Source organism: Fukomys damarensis, unplaced genomic scaffold, assembly GCF_012274545.1.
Source record: "Fukomys damarensis isolate Sample0158 unplaced genomic scaffold, DMR_v1.0_HiC HiC_scaffold_9, whole genome shotgun sequence".
NCBI lineage: Eukaryota > Metazoa > Chordata > Mammalia > Rodentia > Bathyergidae > Fukomys > Fukomys damarensis.
This window is the reverse complement of record NW_022900921.1, coordinates 29,872,240-29,891,534: the sequence shown is the minus strand read 5'-3', so window position 1 is coordinate 29,891,534 and position 19,295 is coordinate 29,872,240. Positions and strand designations below refer to the sequence as shown.

At 46.5% G+C, this 19,295-nt stretch overlaps 1 protein-coding gene across 3 annotated transcripts in view; it reads right to left on the bottom strand.

Moving 5' to 3' along the window:
* Positions 1-17,362: 17,362 nt before the first annotated feature.
* Positions 17,363-19,295, bottom strand: part of Tgfbi (transforming growth factor beta induced) — a 33,423-nt gene continuing 31,490 nt past the window's right edge. The window contains exons 17-19 of one of the 3 annotated variants that reach the window (XR_004516421.1): positions 18,657-18,681; positions 18,004-18,188; positions 17,363-17,874 (exon numbers count right to left, since the gene is read on the bottom strand). Coding sequence is in view for 2 of the 3 variants with exons in the window: in XM_010614102.2 (XP_010612404.1) it covers positions 18,148-18,188; positions 18,657-18,681 (66 nt within the window). In the remaining variant the exon portion in view is untranslated. Of the gene's footprint in view, positions 18,189-18,656; positions 18,682-19,295 lie in introns of all 3 variants that reach the window. The other 2 variants (XM_010614102.2, XM_010614103.3) reach the window with 2 other exon arrangements.

Genomic DNA, 19,295 nt, shown 5'->3' with positions numbered 1-19,295 from the left:
TTCCACATCACTGATCATTCGAGAGATGCAGATGAAAACAACACTGAGATTCCACCTCACCCCACAAAGAATGGCTGCTATTAAGAAATAACACAATAACAAATGTTGGCGGGGTTGTGGGGAGAAAGGAATCCTTCTCCATTGTTGGTGGGACTGCAGATTGGTGCAACCACTGTGGAAATCAATATGGAGATACCTCAAAGAGCTGGGACGAGAGGTTCCATTTGACCCAGCCATCCCTCTATTGGGTATCTTTCCAAAAGAATCAAAAGAATCATATCACAGAGATGTATGCTCACCCATGTTTATAGTGGCACAGTTTGTAATAGCTAAAACTTTGAAACAGCCTATTTTCCCATCATTTGGAAATTGGATAAAGAAGATGTGGTTTTTCTATAAAATGGAATATTACTCAGCCATAAAGAATGAGAAAATAGATGCATTCATAGGAAAATGGATACATATTGAAGATATACTCCTAAGTGAAATAAATAAGGCACACATGTGTAAATACCGAATAGTTTCTCTGGTGTGAATAATGTGCAATAATACAGAAGATCCTAATAAGATTACTGACATTGAGAAATGGGAAGAAAGGAGCTAAAGGTATAGGGAAGGAGGGATGGGTAGGGGAAGAGTAAAAAGGGAAAAGAAAAAAATGTGAGAGAATCAAAAGATGAAAATAAAGTGTTTGTAGATGGGGAGGGGAGGAGGGGGTGAAGGGAGGGCAGAGGTAAGGGGAAAAAATGAGAATCAAGACTTGTCATGTAGAGGTACAAGATCCCAACAATGAATGTAACTGTACTGTATCCCTAAAATGTACCAATAAACTCAATTAAAGCTGAAAAAGAAAAAAAAGAATCTTTAGATCTCTGTCCACGAGGGACATTGCTGTATTATTTTCTGTAATAAGCCTGTCTGGTTGCAGTACCTGAGGCCCATGGTGAGCTGGCTTCCCCCTTGGTGTTGGGAGGAGGCCCTGGTAAGAAGGTCCAGTAGAGCTTGGAAACAGCTCAGGTCCATTTCGGTGGCCGATTGGAGGCTTTACTTCCTGGAGCATGAAGCACTTGGAGTGTGCTTTCCTCGGTTTCCTCATCACACTGCCACGGCTGTGGGCAGAGCTCTTTCAAGCATGAGGCTTAGTGCCGTGGTCCCTTCTGCCTGGCTCTAAGATGCGCTACCTACACGAAGTCTTCCAAAATCCTGCCTGACTCCCATCTGGTCTCCTCATCCACCATGAATCCCATTATTTTCCCCTCCTAGAGTCTTTTATGAATCATCGTAATCATCCTGCCATGTGTTTCCAACCTTTTTTTGTTTTTGTTGTTGTTGTTGTTGTTGTTTTTTGCTCCTGCCTCCATCTCAACAGCATTTAGACACGCTCAGCTTCCTTCTGCAAGATCCATCACAGGACAAAGCCCTCCCTGGCCCTTGAAGTCCCTTACAACGCTTTCTCCCTCTGTTCTTTCACAGTTCAACTTCTAGAAAGAACCGAACACCCTCATTCTATTCGCAAGTGCCATTCACCCTTCCACTCTTGCCAGCATCAGCAGCAAACTCCTTGTTGTCACAGACACTTGGGAACCCTTCTCTGCTCCACTATTTACAGCTCCAGCATGCTTGGCATGGTGGGTCTCTAACTCGGTTTTGCTTCTGCTGACAACTCTAACATCCTGGTCTTCCTCCTGCTCTGGCTTTTGCTTCTTCCACAGACCCCTTTGTATCCATGTTTTCTGAGGTCTCTTCTCTCTTCTTACTTCACAAATTGATCACTAGCTCCAGATATCTTATCCCAACCCCGCTAGCAGTGCGTAATTTGCTCAAGTTGTGCACTGCAGGACTCCAGAGAATACCTTTCACACTGCAATCATTCTGAAAGGCAAAGCCAGATTTGAGATATGTATTACCTCGCCTTCTGTGACAGGCTGCCGGTACATGCTCAAAACTATCACTTGTCATCCTTCAGCATAATGGTTTGTTTCATTTCTGGCTAGAAGGCTTTTGAAGACTGCAATCACTCCTTAATCAATTTTGAAGGGGCTGGCACACAGTACACGATCTTTAAAGGTGAACTGAATGGATGAGTCCACCACTGCCTTCCACCCAGCACAGAAGTCCCCATTGAGAAGGGATACCATGCCCAAGTGTGGGGTTGTACTAGAGGAAGAGACTGCTAGGCTTCCCCTCCTCAGGAATCCTTTCATTGATCCCTACCTAGCTGTGCGTCCACCTTTGCTGGTCTAACAAATAATAAGATAGATCTACCTTGCACACTGTGGTGAAGATTACCAAAGCAAAGGTACAAACGTTTTGCCTTTTATCTCTTCCCTATATGCCAGGGCATTTAGGATAAGGCCTCTGGCTAAAGTTTACTCCAGGAGAAATGGTCCTATTGATTAGGCCTATAGAGGGAAGAGAGATTAAAAACCCTGACAGGTATCTCCTGCCTCATCCACTGATAGAGTTTAATTTCAATTCTACATCTGCTCATAAGTATGATGCATCAATTTAGTTAAAAGTAAGTGCTTTCTATTGCTGGTGCTGTGGCAGGTATTGGAGAGAGGAGGTCATTTGTAAGATGGATACAGCTTCTGTCCTCCTGACACCTGCATGGTACTACACTTGGCAGTGTCTGGGTTTATTCAGGTGTGTATTTGTTGACTGAGGAAATACACAGGATATGTGACAGAGTACAGGAGGAGTGTGTGGAGAGGAGAGAAAAGGATCTTTAGACAGTGTTCCAGGAAGAGCTCTCCAAGGAGGTGACACGTGAATTGAGTGTTAGAGATTGCGATCAGGAGCAGGTGTGGTGGCACACACCTGTAATCCCAGCTACTTGGAGCCGGGTAGGGTAGACAGGGAGGTTCAAAAGGTCAAGGCCAGCTTGGGCAACTTAGTGAGACTTTATTTCAAAATAAAAATTTAAAAAGGGATGGAGAGTTTAGCTCAGCTGTAGAATACTTGCTTAGCATTGCTACTGCCAAAAACAAAAGAAGAGATTCAACGGTGGAGAGATCTCTGAAGAAGTAGGACGGTGTGCTTGGAAGAATCAGAGAAGGCAGTGGTGTTACAGCAGGGTAGAGGGACCCCAGGGGCTGTCAGAAAGGTAAGGTAACCACCAGATCAGCCCACCAAAAGTGTGGTCCTGAGGAGGGAAGGTTGTGATCTTATTTGGGATTTACAAAGCTGGGGGTTTTCTTTGTTGTCCAGGGACATTTGTCCACCAGGGGGAGCATCTGGGACGCACCGAGGTCCTGCAGTTCTCTTTCCTGAAAGCAGGCCCTTCCAAAGCCAAGACTTGATCAGATGGTGGGGGTTGGGCGGGCCTGGACAGCAGGGAAATAATTGTTGACAATTCTTTCTCCAACTGTTTACAATGCTGAGTATGTGCCTGGCCAGAACAAGATGCCTTATTTTAGCATTTGGGGGGCTGCCCCAGTTTGGCAGCTACGTATTTTAACATATATTCTATTCTGCCCCAGCAATCCTACTTCTGGGAATTTATCCTCCAGAATCATTTGCCCATGTTCATGAAGAAGTTCATGAAGAAGTTCAAACGTGTTCTTTGAAGCACCAGTTATGAACTAGTAGGAAAAAGAAAACAACAACAGCAAAAATGACTTCCAGTCCCATCCTACAGGGGATGGCAAAATAAATCAAGGCTCCTGGGGGCCATTAAAGGCTGAGAGACCTCAGGATGACGACGTTGTGGGAAGAACTACCAGACATGCTGGGGAATTTCCCACACAGAATAATGTGTACAGTGCAGTTCCATCATATCAAACAAAATGCAGCCATAACCAAAATCAATATTTATTACCTTTATATTACAGAAAGAGGAGTAGAAATGAGTTAACACACTTACAAAAACCACCAGTTACTTCTGGAAAATGGTGTAGATTGGGAGGCAGACAGGTCAAAGATGAATTTTATTGCCTGTAACCATTTTATTTATTTATTTTACTATACTTATGTGGTTTTTGTTAACACAAAATGAACATAAGGAAAAATGGGCTTAAAATCACACTGCTAGTAGTTGGGGGAGCTGGGATTCAAACCCCAGTTCCTAGAATAGTGCTGCCCTACTCTCCCACTCACTAGCTCACTTAACAGATGGCCATTTAGTGTCTACTATGGATCAGACCCTGTGCTAGGAACTGAGGAAACAGCAGAGGGTAAACCGGAAGATCCCTGTCTGTGCAGCAATCCTTTGAATTATTGTAAAGCAAGATAGGCCAACAGGCAGACTACCCCTCCACTTAACTCTTCCGCTTCCTCAGAGTTCAAACTGTGGTTCTCTGTAGCACTTTTCCTAATTCCTACCATTTCAATTGCTTAACTATGCTCAGTTTGTGTGCAAAATGGGGCCAACATTATGGAGCTCACAGAGTTGTCCTGGTCACTCAGAGAGGTAAATTCTGAAACCAGAGCTTGACACGTGGTGTGTGCTACATAAACGGGGACACCATTATTGATTATCCTTGAAGCCCTTCCTCCTTTGCTAACAACTGTGTGGATAAAGTCTCCATAAAGTCCTCGGAAAGAAATATAGACAAGGAAGTGGGGTGGACAAAAGGAGGAAGGATTTCCCTTACTTCGGGCATAACTGCGTTCTTTTTTTAGCTCTGAGGCTTTGAAATCTTGAGATTTCTCTTGGGCCCAGGTATCCTCTCCGCTCTCGCCGGGTTTGGCCCCTTCCGCGAGGTGGCGCCGGGGACTGGGGGAACCCGGCCGGGACCGGCTGGACGGTGGCCCGGCGCGGGCGGGAGGGACGGGCGGGCTGACGCAGGCCCCTCAGGGCGGGGAACCGCCAGCCCGGCCCCATCACGTCACTCCTTCGGGGTTTAGAAGTTTCAGCAGCGTTTCTCTTCCCGGGTCGGCTTTAGCTCAAGCGGTTACTTCCTCACGCTGGACTTCTCTATATCTAGACCTCACGCTGGGGTTCGAGACCCGCGGGTGCTTTCTGACCCTTTTGCACAACTTTCGCGTGCCCCGACTTCCATACACACACTCTGGAGACTTGGGTGGCGCTCTTCGTCCTTTTTAAATTCACTTAAACTAATTCGGGTGTCTTTGATGGCCTCACAAGCAGGGTGGAGGGACTCTCCTCGCCTGGATTAGGCCTGGTGCTGTGGGGCGGGCTGATCGCCCTGTGCTGAGTTCAGACACCTGCGAACGGAACCGACCAGGGGCAGCGCGCAGCAGGAGCTACGCCTTGGAGGTCAGAGCCCCGAACTTGCAGCCTGAGTGTGGATTATGAATGTCACGTTTCAGCAACACCCCTCAACTGTAATAACAGTAACTACTACCTTATTTTGTCCTTACAGACGATTTTCTTTGCATACATCGCCATCCAAGAGGACTTGCTTGGTGATCGCAGCTAGTGAGACCTCTCCCTCCTTACTTAACTGCAGCGGGGGTGGGGGTGTCTTCCTGTAAATCCTCGAAAGCCCCAGGTTCCTTCTTCCCTGGCCTGGACCTGTGCCGTCCACTCGTGGAAGGCTAAAAGTAGACGTTCTCTCTCACCCTCCCTCTGTCCCTTACTTCTTTCCTTCCTAGTATTTTGCACGATCTCCAGACATTTTATGTGATTCCTCTTTGTTTTATGTGGGGCTCCCCTCTAGGACGGGCGCACCAGGACAGGGACCTTCTACCCTCTCGGTATCCCAGCATGGTGCATATTGTGGGCCAGATTGAGTATTTGCTCAGTTAAAAGGAGTAAGGCGTAGAGACACGCCCATGTGTTTTTATATTCAATTCCTGCCTTGGAGTTGTGACTCTGAATTTGCCTATCCTCAGGGCGTTAGATACTTGCTGGGGATGGCGGGGAGCGGGGAGGGAAAGACTGGGTTGGTGGAGGCGTCTGCCTTGGTGCAGCGAACCCCTGCAGCCCAGGTAGGCAGAGACCGCGGAGCTGGGGCAGTGGGTGGTGGCTCTCGGGCTACTTTCTGGACTCCTCTAAACCCCCGCCCCCGGCCTGTCCGGGACCGCGGCGCAGCGTCCTTGCTCGCCTTTCACGTCTCCTGGCCCTGATAACGTCACCTGCGCCTTTGCTCAGGTCCGGGAAGCCCACCTGCCTGTGCTCTCCTCAGCTCTCAAGCGAGCGGCCTCCTGTTGTGTGATCGCCTGGGCTGAGGGTCCCGCGAGGGACCGTGCTCACCGAGCCCCAAGCCCCGCTGTGCTTAGAGGCCCGGTAAGGAAATGACACACCAAGGACCCCTCTGAATTCAATCTCTTTTCCTTGCTTCTGCTACCTGATCCACGTGAATCCCGACTCCCAACTCATTTCCCCAGGACCACGCAGCCATCCAGCTGTGCTCCTGCTTTACCCATTAGGCCCACCCGCCTATCCTTCACCCAGAAAATGACCTTCCCTTCCAATTTTCCGTTAGGAAAAAGGCAAGGGAATGCTTAAATCTCCTGGACTCACATTAGGATACAGAAGCTTGTGGTTTGGGGAGTAGTGAGAAGATGAACTGAGCTCACTTGAATCCCTACATGTGAGCCCCAGGAGGCTGGCTGGAGACACACTCCCTTTTAATTCAAGAGCCTCAGGCAGGAAACCGCTGATAATGAAACATGCACGTATCTGGCAGGAGATGGAGACAGCACTCCTAAGCTCAGTATGGCTCTCCCTGGCTGCCTTCAGCTGCTGTTGATGTGTAGCTCATACTGCTCCCTTCTTTCAGACTGGGAACTATGTCATGACCTCACGACTGCTTTTCTGTGAAGAGGTCATCCCTCAGCTATCAGGAGACCTCTGGGTGGGCTGTGCCCTGAGCATGTTTGGCCTCTCTTGTTGGTGTTTGGATTTTTAAGAACTTCCATGGCAGAACTTCTGTGGCATGAAGCTAGACTTTATTTTTTATTTATTTTTTTCTTTTTTATTGAGGTTATTGGTACAATCTAGGTATACAAATAGTTACATTCATCCTTGGGATTCTGTACCTTTACATAATAGGTCTTGATTCTCATTTTTCCCCTTGTCCCTGCCCTCCCTTCACCCCCTCCTCCCCTCCCCATTTACAAAGACTTTATTTCCATTTTTTCAGTTTCTCATATTTTTTTCCTCTCCCTTATTACCTTTCCCCCACCCTTCCTGCTTTCCTTACACCTTTAGCCCTTTACTTCCTATTTCGCATTATTAATTGTCTCATTAGGATCCTGTGTACTATTATAGTTTTTCACACCAAAGAAACTATTCAGTATTTCAGTTAAAGAAATCTCTGTATGAACATTAAAAATAGGGAATCCTAAAATAAAACTAAAAAGGAAAGTAAAAGAGAAAAGGCAATGATGTAACATCAAAATAATCCTTAATTCTGGAGATGAAAATGGTCCCTGAACATATTTAAATTGCTTCTCGCTCTTATAGTCTTTTCTTATTCTTTTTTCATTATTTAGAGAATACTTTATTAGAAGCTAGACTTTAAATGTGACCCTCGTGTGACCTCCTAGCCTAGAGACCTGGAGGTAGGGAGCTGGAGGGCAGGGCTTGTGCTTCGGGAAAACAGAAGGGGCCCCGGGCCTTTCATTTTCTTTCTTGCTCCTTCCACATTCTGCTGCAAAGGACCATTCCTGTCTTCAGGGCCAGGGAGCTTCAGCTCAGAGATGCTTAGAATTTCTGGGCTATGTGTTTAAGACAGAAATCGCTGGCCTGGTGGTGGTACATGTCTGTGATCTCAGCTACTGAGATCAGAGGCAGAAGGCTGAGGCAGAGGCATCTGAAGTTCAAACCCAGCCCACAATTTAGCCAGAGCCTGTCTTAAATTGAAAGATAAAAAGGGCTAAGGGTGTAACTCAGTGATAGAGCACCCCTGGGTTGGATCCCCACTACTGCAAATATAAATAATCACCTGGAACCCCCTCCCCACACTTTTAGAAACCAGCAGTGGGTGTGGGGTTCAGTAGGATAGAGTCTCTTCAGACAGAGAAGGAAGAGGCTGTCCTACCAATCCCGAGACCTGGACAGTGATTCCAAGCCATCTTCTCTATTCCCAACTCATTCTTCTCACCCCCATCTTGTCCCCAGTGACAAAATCTGTGCCGACACTAGGAACCAAAGAACAGGTAGTAAGTATTAAATGAATAGAGACACTTAATCAAGTGGCCGTTGCACCAGGAGGAAGACATTCAGAGCCCGCTTGTCTTTGTCTAGTTCCCCAGATGCCTTCATGGACATGTAGGGTAGAGGTAAATGGAATCAGTGCAGGCTAGCCTACCAAACACTTCCTGGTTAGTTCTCCATATCACAAGTAGCTGTTTCCTCAGAATCTTTAACCAAATGCCTCCATCTAGCTTTGCAGGAACATAGGCAGTGCAGCCCTGTTCTCCGCCTTTCTCCCTAATGCAGCTGGCTGACCATGTGACTTGGGTATCTGTCAATTTCTTTTAGGCTATTTATTCATCTGCAAAATTGGGGGATTAATATTACTTACATCCCAGAGGTACACAATAAATGATATCGTCGTTCTTCCCTCCACTTCTCACTATAGTGCATGACTTACAATAGGCATTCCGGATACATTCATGGAAAGAATGAAGGAATGTATGCATGTGTACAACGGTCATCCTCCTCCTCTTCGGAGAGGTGCTAGCTTTCCCATTTCCTTGGGCCTGGGAAATCCCACAGCTTTCCAGAAATGAGTGGCTCCAGAAATTTGTGCGTTAAGTCAAGAGAAAATAAACAACTCTGTTTTTTAACTAACTTCCTGGCAGCTGCTGGGGAACCCTTAAATAGACATCTGGAGAGAGGTCTGAGCCAGAGCTCATTAAATTCACAAAGTCAAGGGCTATTCTTCAAGAATGTTGCTTTTTGCATATTTACATAATGATACCAAGGTGGCTGCCCCTGACCTTGTCAGGAAACAGAATTCCTGCTGGATTCCAGATCTGACTGGCAGGATCCTAATCTGCTTCCTGCTAGGACTGACCAGTTTAGGGCCCCTGAGGAAATAAAGATTGGTGAGTGTCAGACATTCCCTCTCTGTTGGCCTGGGCTCCTGTGCCAGCAGATGTGATTTCTACTTCAGGCAGTGGTCTTCACACTCTAACCTGTACCACCTGGGGAACTTCCTAAGTTTACAGGAAATTTGTGATACAACCAGGCTCAGGTGGGGCCCCTGACTTCATTTCTAACAAGTACTCAGCTAATGTGGCCAAACCCAGGACTATACTTTAGAATACGCTGGTCGAGGGCAGATCTTCCAAAACTGGGGGACACTTGCCACTCAAAGTGTGGCCCCAGGACCAGCAGCATGTGTATCACCTGGAAACATGTTTGAAACGCCAAACCTAAGGCTCTACCTCAGAGGTCTACCTCAAATGAAAATCAGAATTTTCATTTGAACAAGTTTTCAGAAGTACAGAATTGGGGTGCATATTAAATATGCTAATTCCTGGGCTTCCTCAACACAACTGAAATAGGATCTGACAGGATGGGGACCAGAAATCTGTGCATGTAACAAGGTTCTTATACGTGGCAGTATTAGAGACCCATTGCTCTGCACATTAAGATTACCTGGGGAGGATTTTAAAACTACTGAGGGCTGAGTAGCCATAGGACCAATAAAATCAGAATCTCTGGAGTTAAGGTCCAAGTATTAGGATTTTTTTAAGTGCCTTGGCGGATTCTAACAGGCAGCCAGGATTGAGAACCACTTCCTGTGTTCTGTTGCCGCACACACTTCCCCATTGGCCACCCAAAGCAGTGGTTAAAAGAGACCACTGTCAGAGTGGGTCAGAATCTTGGCTGCATCATTTACTTAACAATGTTTTTTTGGGTAAATTGCTGACTTAACTCAGAATGCCATAACAAAAATACCATAGGCTGAGTTTTTAAACAACAGAAAATTATGACAGTGTTAGAGTCTGAGAAATCCACGATCTAGGTGTCATCCAGTTTGACTCATGATAAAGATGTTTCCCTGATTTGTAGGTGGATACCCCTTTGCTGTATCCTAATTTGGTGGAGAAAAAGAGAAAGCAAGCTCGCTCTGGTGCCTTTAGAAGGGCACTAATCCCATCATGAAGGCTCCACCCTCAGGACCTAATATGTCCCAAAGTCCCTATCTCCATATATATATGGTTAGAAAGATTATGATAAAAGGGCTTTACTTTTATCATTCATCCATTTAAATGCCTATATTAGTTTTTCTATTTCTGCCTAACAAGTTATCTTGTTACTATGAACTGAGTAGCTTCAAAACCATTGTCTCATAAATCTGTAAAGTCAGAATTCTGGATGGGTTCTGCCAGGGTTCTTTCCTCAGTGTCTCACCATGGGTGTCAGTGGGGCTCTTATCAGAAACTTCAGAGAAGAATTCCTCTCCGAGCTCAATCAGGTTGGTGCCAGAATCCATTTCCTTGTAACTGTAGGTCTAGAGGTATCCATTTCTCATGACCATCGGTTGGGGCGGTGGGGGCTTCCCTCTCTCCCTCCAGCCTGCTTGCATCGTTTCTCTCATGGTCCTCTACTCACTCATCTTTAAACCAGCCACATTGCATGGACTCCTTCTCAGGCTTCTTTCTGACCCCATTCTGGCTATCAGTTGTAGAGAAACTACTTTTGAAAGACTGTGATTGGACGGAGCTCCCTGAGTCATCTTCCTCATGCATTAAGGCAGAAACATTAGAGGCTGAAAGTCAGGGAAGCTGTTTTAAAATTCTGCCTATCAATACTTACCATGTGCCTGTCTTATTTTAGAAACTTATTAATAATTATTTGAGCATAATAATATAGACCCTCAGATTTCCCTCAAAAACAAAAATCAGAAAAGATCTGCTCAAGTAATTTGACAATATGGGTGCACTGGCAGGATTTTCTTTTTTCTTTTTTCTTTTTACTGCTCTATTTTCTAAAACTTTTGCAACTAGAAAGTGTTAATTTTGTAAAAATGGAAAAAATTACCTTCAAAAGCAAAGAGATCTAACTCTATAAGATGCTGAAAGATACTAAATTAACACCAATTTATGTGGTGTGCTACAGATGTAAGCACAGCTATGTAGATCAAAGGGACAGAAAATGTGGTGCAAAGACATAGGTGACATGAATAAGAATAAAACATAGCAGCAGATAAGGAAATAACTGATGAATTTCTGGTAGGCCGATAACAATTTGGAGGTGAAATTAAGTCATTAAGACACTGAATTTCCATCTTACAGTGAATTGAATTAGATAAAAGTTATTTTTTTAGATAAAAATAGTTCAAAGGAAAATATAGACACATTAGCAAATAAAACTCAACTCATAAGTATGATTTTTGCTAAAGTTAAAAATCCAGTTAGAAAGATGACAAAGGGCCTTTTTAAAAAAAAATAATTCAATAGTATAGACCATGATCTCTACAATACGGGATCAGCTAATGATAAATGCCTTCTTCAAGATTTACTTCCTACAATTCTCTTGAATATGTAAATGATAAAATACAAATGAAAAGATCCTGTTACTTAAGTGCTTAAGAGTTTTTTCCTTAGGTGTCCAGGATTCCCCACCAGTGTGCATTTTCCGTTGTTGGAAGAGTTCTCCACTGTTCATCAAGGGTGCACATTGCTGACATGAAGGCTGTAGTGTACCCCTTCCAAGATGGCTGTGCTGAGCTCTGTCAGCTTTTCCATCTCACACTTTCCTTTCTTTCTGTCACACTGCCCTGCTATTGAGGAATAGCCTCTATGTCCTGATACAGGCAAAGAGACTGGGCTGTGGCTTGATGGCCTACCGTTGTCTAGATGTATGTGTTAACAGCTTACTGTGCTCAGTGTCTAAGTGAGATGCCTCAGGGGTGGAGGACTTGCTTGCCACATTAAGGAAGCCTGAGGTGCTGCAGAATTCGAGTCAATCTAAAATTCACTTAGAGGAGGGGCTTCAGGGTAGGGGTCATCAAAGTTATGTGTAATGCAAATGCCCCTGACTTTTCCTGAGGTGACGTCCCTCTGCATCTGTCAGGATTCCCTGGTCCAAAGGATTAGGACTCCTGCCCTAGACTGTACATAGTGGATCTGAATACAAGCCATTTATCTCAGAATGAGTTTACGATTCACATATCCCATGCTTCCTGCTCTCCAGCAAGTTCAGAGCAGCTGCTTTTGGCTGAGGAATTGAGCACCCAGGGTATTTATCCTCCCACCCTCACCCCAGGGGATAACTAAGCCTCCTCTGCCCCAAAGCTGCATGCAAACAGCGCCTCCAGCAGGCCTCTGTCTCACCTTCCAGTGAGGAGCCCAGCAGAGTTGTCACCAGGGGAAGAAAGGTCCCTGCATGCAGATGGCTTCCTTGAGCTTGAATTATTTATGGCTGTTGTCAAGAAGCCATAGGGATCCACCCGCCCCATTGACAGGGGAAGAGAGTAATTTTCCATCTGTTCCCTCAAAAACTAATTTCCACCCAAATGAGGACATTTAATCAGAGGTCTTTCCCCGTGTCTGTGCTAATCCCAAATCTCAGGCCTTCCTGCTAATAGAACTTGGGGAAGAGGATCCTGGGAATAGGAAAAAACTCTCTAAGCATGAAACTTTCTTCTCAAAAGGACTAGAGGGTGGAGTTAGGATCCCATTCTGCCAAGTGATCATGAAGCCATTTATCTTTTTCTTGCTTTCAGCTATTCTACTCTCCAGAAGATACATACCCCAGGTGCCTGGGGAAACCACCTCTTCCTTTTTCAGGGAGAAGTAGGGGCCTGAGCCCACCTTGCCTCTGGGGGCCAAGCTTTGGGTTAATGACTTTTGAATACTTTCTATGTGCACTGTCCTGTGCTGAATGCTAGACCAAGCCCCATCTCCTTTTGAGAAACCCATACCCTAGCAGAGGAGACCAAAAAAAGCAGTTTCACAGCAATGTGAAATGTAATATCACTGAGCTGTGCTCTTAAAATTGGTTTAAGTAGTACTCCATTTTATACAAAAAAGAAAAACACAACTTCTTTATCCAGTCTCCTGTTGATGGGCAACTGGACTGTTTCCAAGCTTTAGCTATTACAAACTATGCCGCTATAAACATGGGTGTGCATATATCACATATCGAATATTTTCCCTAGTATGAGAAACTAAAATGTAAATAAGGATCAAAATGTATAATAGATAATGTGAAATAGGATGAAAAGGTCTAAAGGGGTAGAGGAAGTGGGAGGGGCAGGGGAAAGGCAAAAATGAGAAAAGGAAAAAATGGAAACAAAGCCTTTGTAAATAGGGAGGGGTGGAAGGATTGAAGGGAGAGCAAGGGAATGGGGAAAAAGTAAGAACCAAGATACATGTAAAGATATAAGCTCCCTATGATGAATGTAACTGTATTGTATATTTAAAATGTACCAATAAACAATGGAGAAAATGGTTTATAAACTATATTTTAGTAAAATGAAAAAAATCTGATCATGGTATACTCCTCTCCATCCATCTCTGTTGTCTGCAAGCCCACTCGCGGAACAGGGTTCAGGGGGTCCAGACTAGGAGGGCAAGGCGTGGAATCACCAGGCAGACTCCGGGAGGTTTCTGGAATGCTTCCGCTTTATTCAGCAAATGTACAGGTTTATATAGAGAGTAAGGCAGGGGTGGAGCCAGGGTGGAGCCAGCATATTTGGCACATTGTTATTGGCCACATGTTAGTTTTTGGATTGTATGCTTTAGGGGCTGAGGCGAATGGAATCAGGACTTTAGAGGTTTTTGAGAGGAACAGTTTATCTGTCTAAGGTCAGATCTCTATACACCCTAGGGGGTGGATTATTCCAGCCTTAATAGGCCTCTGAGTTTCTCAGGAGAGATGGGTGTGGCGCTCCTGACTCAGCCAGACATTAACCTGATCCTCACTTCTCCCCAACTAGAATGCTCCAGTGGCATCTCATTGTCCTAAGAATAATATCTAAAATGCCTAACACAGCTTACGTGATCCAGCATGATCTAGCTCCTAGTCAGCTCATAGGGGACTTGTTCTCTACTCTCTCCCCTCTAACTGCACACAATCTTTCCTTTGTCTTCAGGATCAGCTTCTCTTGCTCAGCCTCCTGGTCTTTTAGGTCTCAGTGTAAATTTCACAGCCACTCCCCCTAAGGATGAGCTTCCTGGAGGCAGGGACTGCTCAGCTGGCCGTGGTTAGATGGATCTGGGAGCCTCCTTCTAAGGGGCCTGAGGCCAGAGCTGGAAGGTTCCTATGGAACAACCTTGCCGCAGTAGCTGTCTGGCTCTCCACGTCCCAAAAAGGATGTGACTACAAGTTGTCTATGCTTGAGGCTCTGTCCTAAGTGTGTGTGTGTGTGTGTGTGTGTGTGTGTGTGTGTGTGTGTGTGTGTGAGAGAGAGAGACAGAGACAGAGACAGAGACAGAGAGAGATAGGATTCATGTATGAGTGTGTGTGCATGCTCTGAGAATTGGGGCTCCCAGGCTCCTGTCCCCTCCTGCTTTACTCTCTCTGGTTCTCTGGAAGGGCTAAGTTTCTTTCCTCGCCAGGCAGGGACAGAGATGGCCCCATTTGACTTCTGTAGCCAGGCATCCAGCCCATCCCTCATTCCCTGGCCTTCTCTCCTGGCTTTGAAAGAGTTCTGAGCACAATATTCCAGGCAGCTCCTCCGGAGCATAATGCTGACTATAGTTCCAGCGGTGGTGTTTTCCTCTCTTTCCTTTCCTGACATGTGTGCTGTTGAGGCACCCATGGCTGTGGATGCTCCCCCACACCAGTGCCACAGCAGCACCCTGACACTTCATCTAGGTTGTGCTAGTGGAGATGGGCCTCTCAGAAGTGTGGGGTTCTAAGCCCTTTCTGCCCCTACTGACCTCCATGTCTGGCTTGCCCAGGGTTGCCTGGTCCACCTTCATGGATTCTGATGTAGGTGGACAGAAGGGAGTTGAGTGGGCCAGGTCTGTTTCCATCTGTTCTAATTCTGTGATCTGGCAGATCACCCCCTTTGAGTTTCCATTTCTCCAGCAGTAGAATGAAAATTTTCTCAGTTCTTTCCTAGTTCAAAGCTTTGATGGCAGGAATAGTAAAGACAGCTCAGTAGAGAGGGTCTTCTCTGGTGCATTGCTGAGCTGGCCTCCTGATTGGCCAGTGAGGCAGTCCTTTCTCTCTGAAGGTGGGGAGGGGGAGAGAGGCATGTGCATTCTGGAAAGAGTTCTGGGCCCCAATACTGAGGATCTTTGCATCCTATATCCCTGAAGGCCCTGTAAGTCCCAGAAGGACAACAAAAAGAAAAGAGAAGAAACAGGGCCTTGTTCCCTCCATCTCCTCCTTCTTCCTTGATTAGGGCTCAGGAGTCAGGGCTCAAGGGAGGCCTTGGCAACTTTGTCCCACTTGGTTGGGCTGGGCTCTGGCTTTGGATTTCATGGGTGATTCTCATTCCCAGTTACCCACTCGAGGAAATCCTGGCGGCTGGCTAGCCCCTCAACCCTAAAATTGTTCCTCTAGGTGGCAGCACCTGATTAACGCTTAGCCTCCCTCTGCATGAGAAACTCTGTGTGTGTGTGTGTGTTTGAGATAGAGGTGTGTTAATGTGTGGGACAGAGTGGGATGGGGGTCAGGCACAGTTTAGGACTCAGAAAAAGGAATTGGACCTTCTTTGGCTAACAGGGAAAGGCTGTAAGTAGTTTTCAGCCTCAGAACTCTACAGCAGAGTAATTTAGAGCCTCTCTTATTGGAAGGGCTGGGACAAGGGCAGCGGGTGGAGTGGCACAGGGAGATGGAGGAGAGAAGCAGGAAGGACCTTAAACACACTTTTTAGGATTTGACATCTTTAAGAAATCCTGTGGCAATTTCTATTTTAAATTTCTGGGCCTTTACAAGTTATGTTAGTTCTCTCTTTGGACATGATGATGTCTTGGTACAGTCCAAGGGTGCACACTTGGGTACTCAAAGTGCAGCCTAGCTAGAGCATCCGAGGATGATCAAGGCGGTGAGGGCACCCCTAGCCCGGCTGACTACTGGGAGGTGGGAGGAACAGGAAAGAGCTGTAGGAAAGCAGAGGGTCTGGCTGCATGCACTAGGCTGAATCTCACCTTTCAGGACACCTCTTCCTGAATCTCCCCTTAGCTGACCTTCCCCTCCAGTTGGCTCTTTCATCTCCTCTCATCTTCTCCCACTTCAGTATGCTCCCAGATGTTCCTTCCTCTGGACTCCCTTTCCCCTGATTCTTGCATTATCTTTCATAGAACTGCAATGCAGTGCTGGCCATATACGGAGTCCATAATTAGCTGATTAATGAACCTCTTCCCCATTCATAGGGAAGCCTCATGAGAACAAGAACATGATGGTTTCCCTGGGCATAAAACATGGGGGTGCATGTAGGTGGCCATCAACAAATAATTGTAAAATGACTGGATGAGTGACTTAAAGGATTTTAGTGATGCCGTGCTTGTCCTTCCCGAGACTTGAAGCTATGTGAGGAGCGAACTCTACCTTTTCCCTTGCTCTAGTCCCAGCAGTGATGGACCAGGTAGCATTATACTGTAGACATCACTGGGTCCAAATAGTGGAGTGAATTGGCCTTGGCAGAGTGGGGTGTAGGTGGCAAGACTGTGCCATCTTCCAGGAAGTGAGCTGCCTTTGTGAAAGGCATGTGCCAAAGCTCATAGCTGCCCAGATTCTAACCATCCCAAACAGCACGGTAACAGTAAGGAATCTGATGTTGTATCTGGCATTCTGTATTTCATGAGATGAAGTGATGATTCAGAAAAAAGCAGATGGGACAGTCATTGTCCTGACAAAGGAGGAGGCCCCGAGAGGTTAAGTGACTACCCAACGTCACACGGGTAAGAGCAATGGGGCCACAGCTACACAGTCCTGCCTTTCAGAGTAGTGCTGAGGATGGTCCTGTTCAGCACAGATTCAAGCAGGGGAGGGATGTGAACATTTCAGCCTGGAGGGTAGGGCCCACGAAGTCTGGACTCGCTCTTTGGTCACACGGTGGTCTTTGGGAGCCAGCGGGCTGGGGTGGCAGCTCCTTTTCCTGAGCTTCTGTCTCCTCATTTGTGTAACTGGACTGTGCTGGCAGCCACTTCACAGTGTGGGCCTGAGGGGTCAAACATTCAACACAAAGACAGGGCATCCTAATGCTGGAGGAAGATGCTTTGGAGTAAAAATAGAAATAAAGTGTCAGGAATAGGGACCACTGAAGACTCAAAACCTCGGGGACATGGAGGCTGAAATGAAAATGAGCTTAGCCTGGCATGGCGGTGTATACCTTTAATCGCAGCACTCTGAAGGGAGGCTGAGACAAGGGGATTGCTACAAGTTTGAGACCAGCCTTGGCTATACCATGAGTTCAAGGCCAGCCTGAACTATATAGTGAGACCCTGTCTCAAAAAAAAAAAAAAAAAGGAGCCCTGTCTAAAAAAAAAAAAAAAAAAGGAGTGAGTTCATCATCAAAAGCTTGGGTTCTAACCCTTACAGGCTATCTGGGGATCTGAGGGCTGGATGCTGAAACATCTCAAATACCGTCCTTTGTGGCTCTTTGCTGAGCTTCTCCTGGGTGGAGTTGAGTGCAAGGGAGCACAGCAGCTGCGGAGGAACAGAACCCACCCCTGACACCCAGGACACGAGTCCATCCACACTCAGCATACACTTCTTTGGTTTTATTATTACAAACGCACCATGTCTGTGTCATATTCAGGAAATCTGGGCTCTACATGCTCTATGTACCCTTTCTTTTCTACCTACACAGGGCCACAGAGAAGTGCCCAAGCCACACATAGATGCAAGACAGCTGACAGAACAGTTCCACTCATAGCTTATAATAGCGCCATTTCTCCAGCTGTCCAAGAGCTTTACAAAACCACACCAGGACTTCCCAGGATGCTGGCTTGCTTGATTCATGGTCTGTGAACTCCACAATACTGCAGCTCCCTCTTCCAGGCACTCGAATAAGCAGGTAATTCCAGGTTTGGGATAGGTCCTTTCTGGAAGTGAATGTCAGATAATGACATCCAGATCTCTGCACGCAGTGGGTTAACAACCAGGTTTAGGGAGAACGACAACGACAACAAAAAAAAGTAAAAAGCACACCTCTCTCCCATCCCCCCACCCACCTGAGGCTCAGGTCTCATTATGGTGCCGCCTATATCTATGGAAGTGTGACAATTTGTTTCAAAAACATTCAAAGAGTCTCTTTGGCAAACTGAGAGAAACTGGTAGGAAGCTGCTGAGGTGCTTTCCTTCTGTGGTCCTCGGTGCTAATGCTTCATCCTCTCTAATAACCTCTGATAGACAGGGGCTGAAAAAGAGAAGTTAGAAAGGTGAAAAAGATGAGACCTTTCCATGTCTATCTGAGACACTGTCAGAGTCTTGAGAACAGGGACTAAAAGGCCTCCTCCTGCCATGCTTGCTGCACACAGCAGGTGCTTTTTGGTCTTGCTCAATGACTGATGTTCCAAGGCTCGCTCCACCTACCTACCCGCCTGGAGTCACATCCTCGCCATAGGCTCCTGCCAAGCCCCATGTAGTATTTCCATGCTCCCAATGCCAAAACTCTCTTATCTTCATTGTAAGAGAAGGAAAATGCGCTCTCTATGTCTGACCCCAATTCACCCCACTGCTCTGACCCCAAAGACCAGGCTTGTTTTACTGTACCATGATGTTCTATATACGGTGGGCTTGGGTCTGCTGGAGTGGGTGGGGCATGAGGGGGCAGGGTGGCAGCCCTAACCGGACTGCAGGGACTGCAAACCCAGACCAGGCTTACCTAGTCTCACAGATCTCTGGGAAGCCTGAAAGAAAACACAAGGTGTCAAGTTTTCTAATGAAAATTATACCTTCACATGTTTATGGCGTAGTTTTGTCCATTGCTGCCTTTACTTAGAAATGCTGGGGTAAGGAAGAGGAAGGGGAAAACAGAACTGATGGACACCAGAGAACCCCTAAGTGGGCCTGTGCAGGCCTACCTAGTATGTGCAAGCCCCTCTAAGTGGAGTCTGAGTTGGGTGTTCCTGGGAGACCACTAGGCCATGTGTTTCTATGGAGACTAGAGCCCACAGTTTGCAGGTTGGGGCTGCACAGAAGTGGCTCCTGGGAGTAGAAGCTTAGGTTCTATGGTCCTCTGGAGACAACTGGGAGACCCTCCTGTTCAAAAGCAAAGTGACAGGCTAGGGCTCCACCAGTGGGCTCAGGAATGTGCCCTGCAGCCTCTTCTCCTGACACACAAACTTCTGTAAGGTGCCCCACATTTCCATGGGTTCTACCTGGCCCAAAGCAGCAAAGGAGTTTATGTTCTGGGCCACCTGGGAGCAGGAAGGGAAGCTCAGAAGAAGGCAGAGAGGTTCTCAGAGGGAAGCAGAGCTGTGGCAGGGGAGGGAGGCTCCACACACAAAGCTGGCTTAGTAGC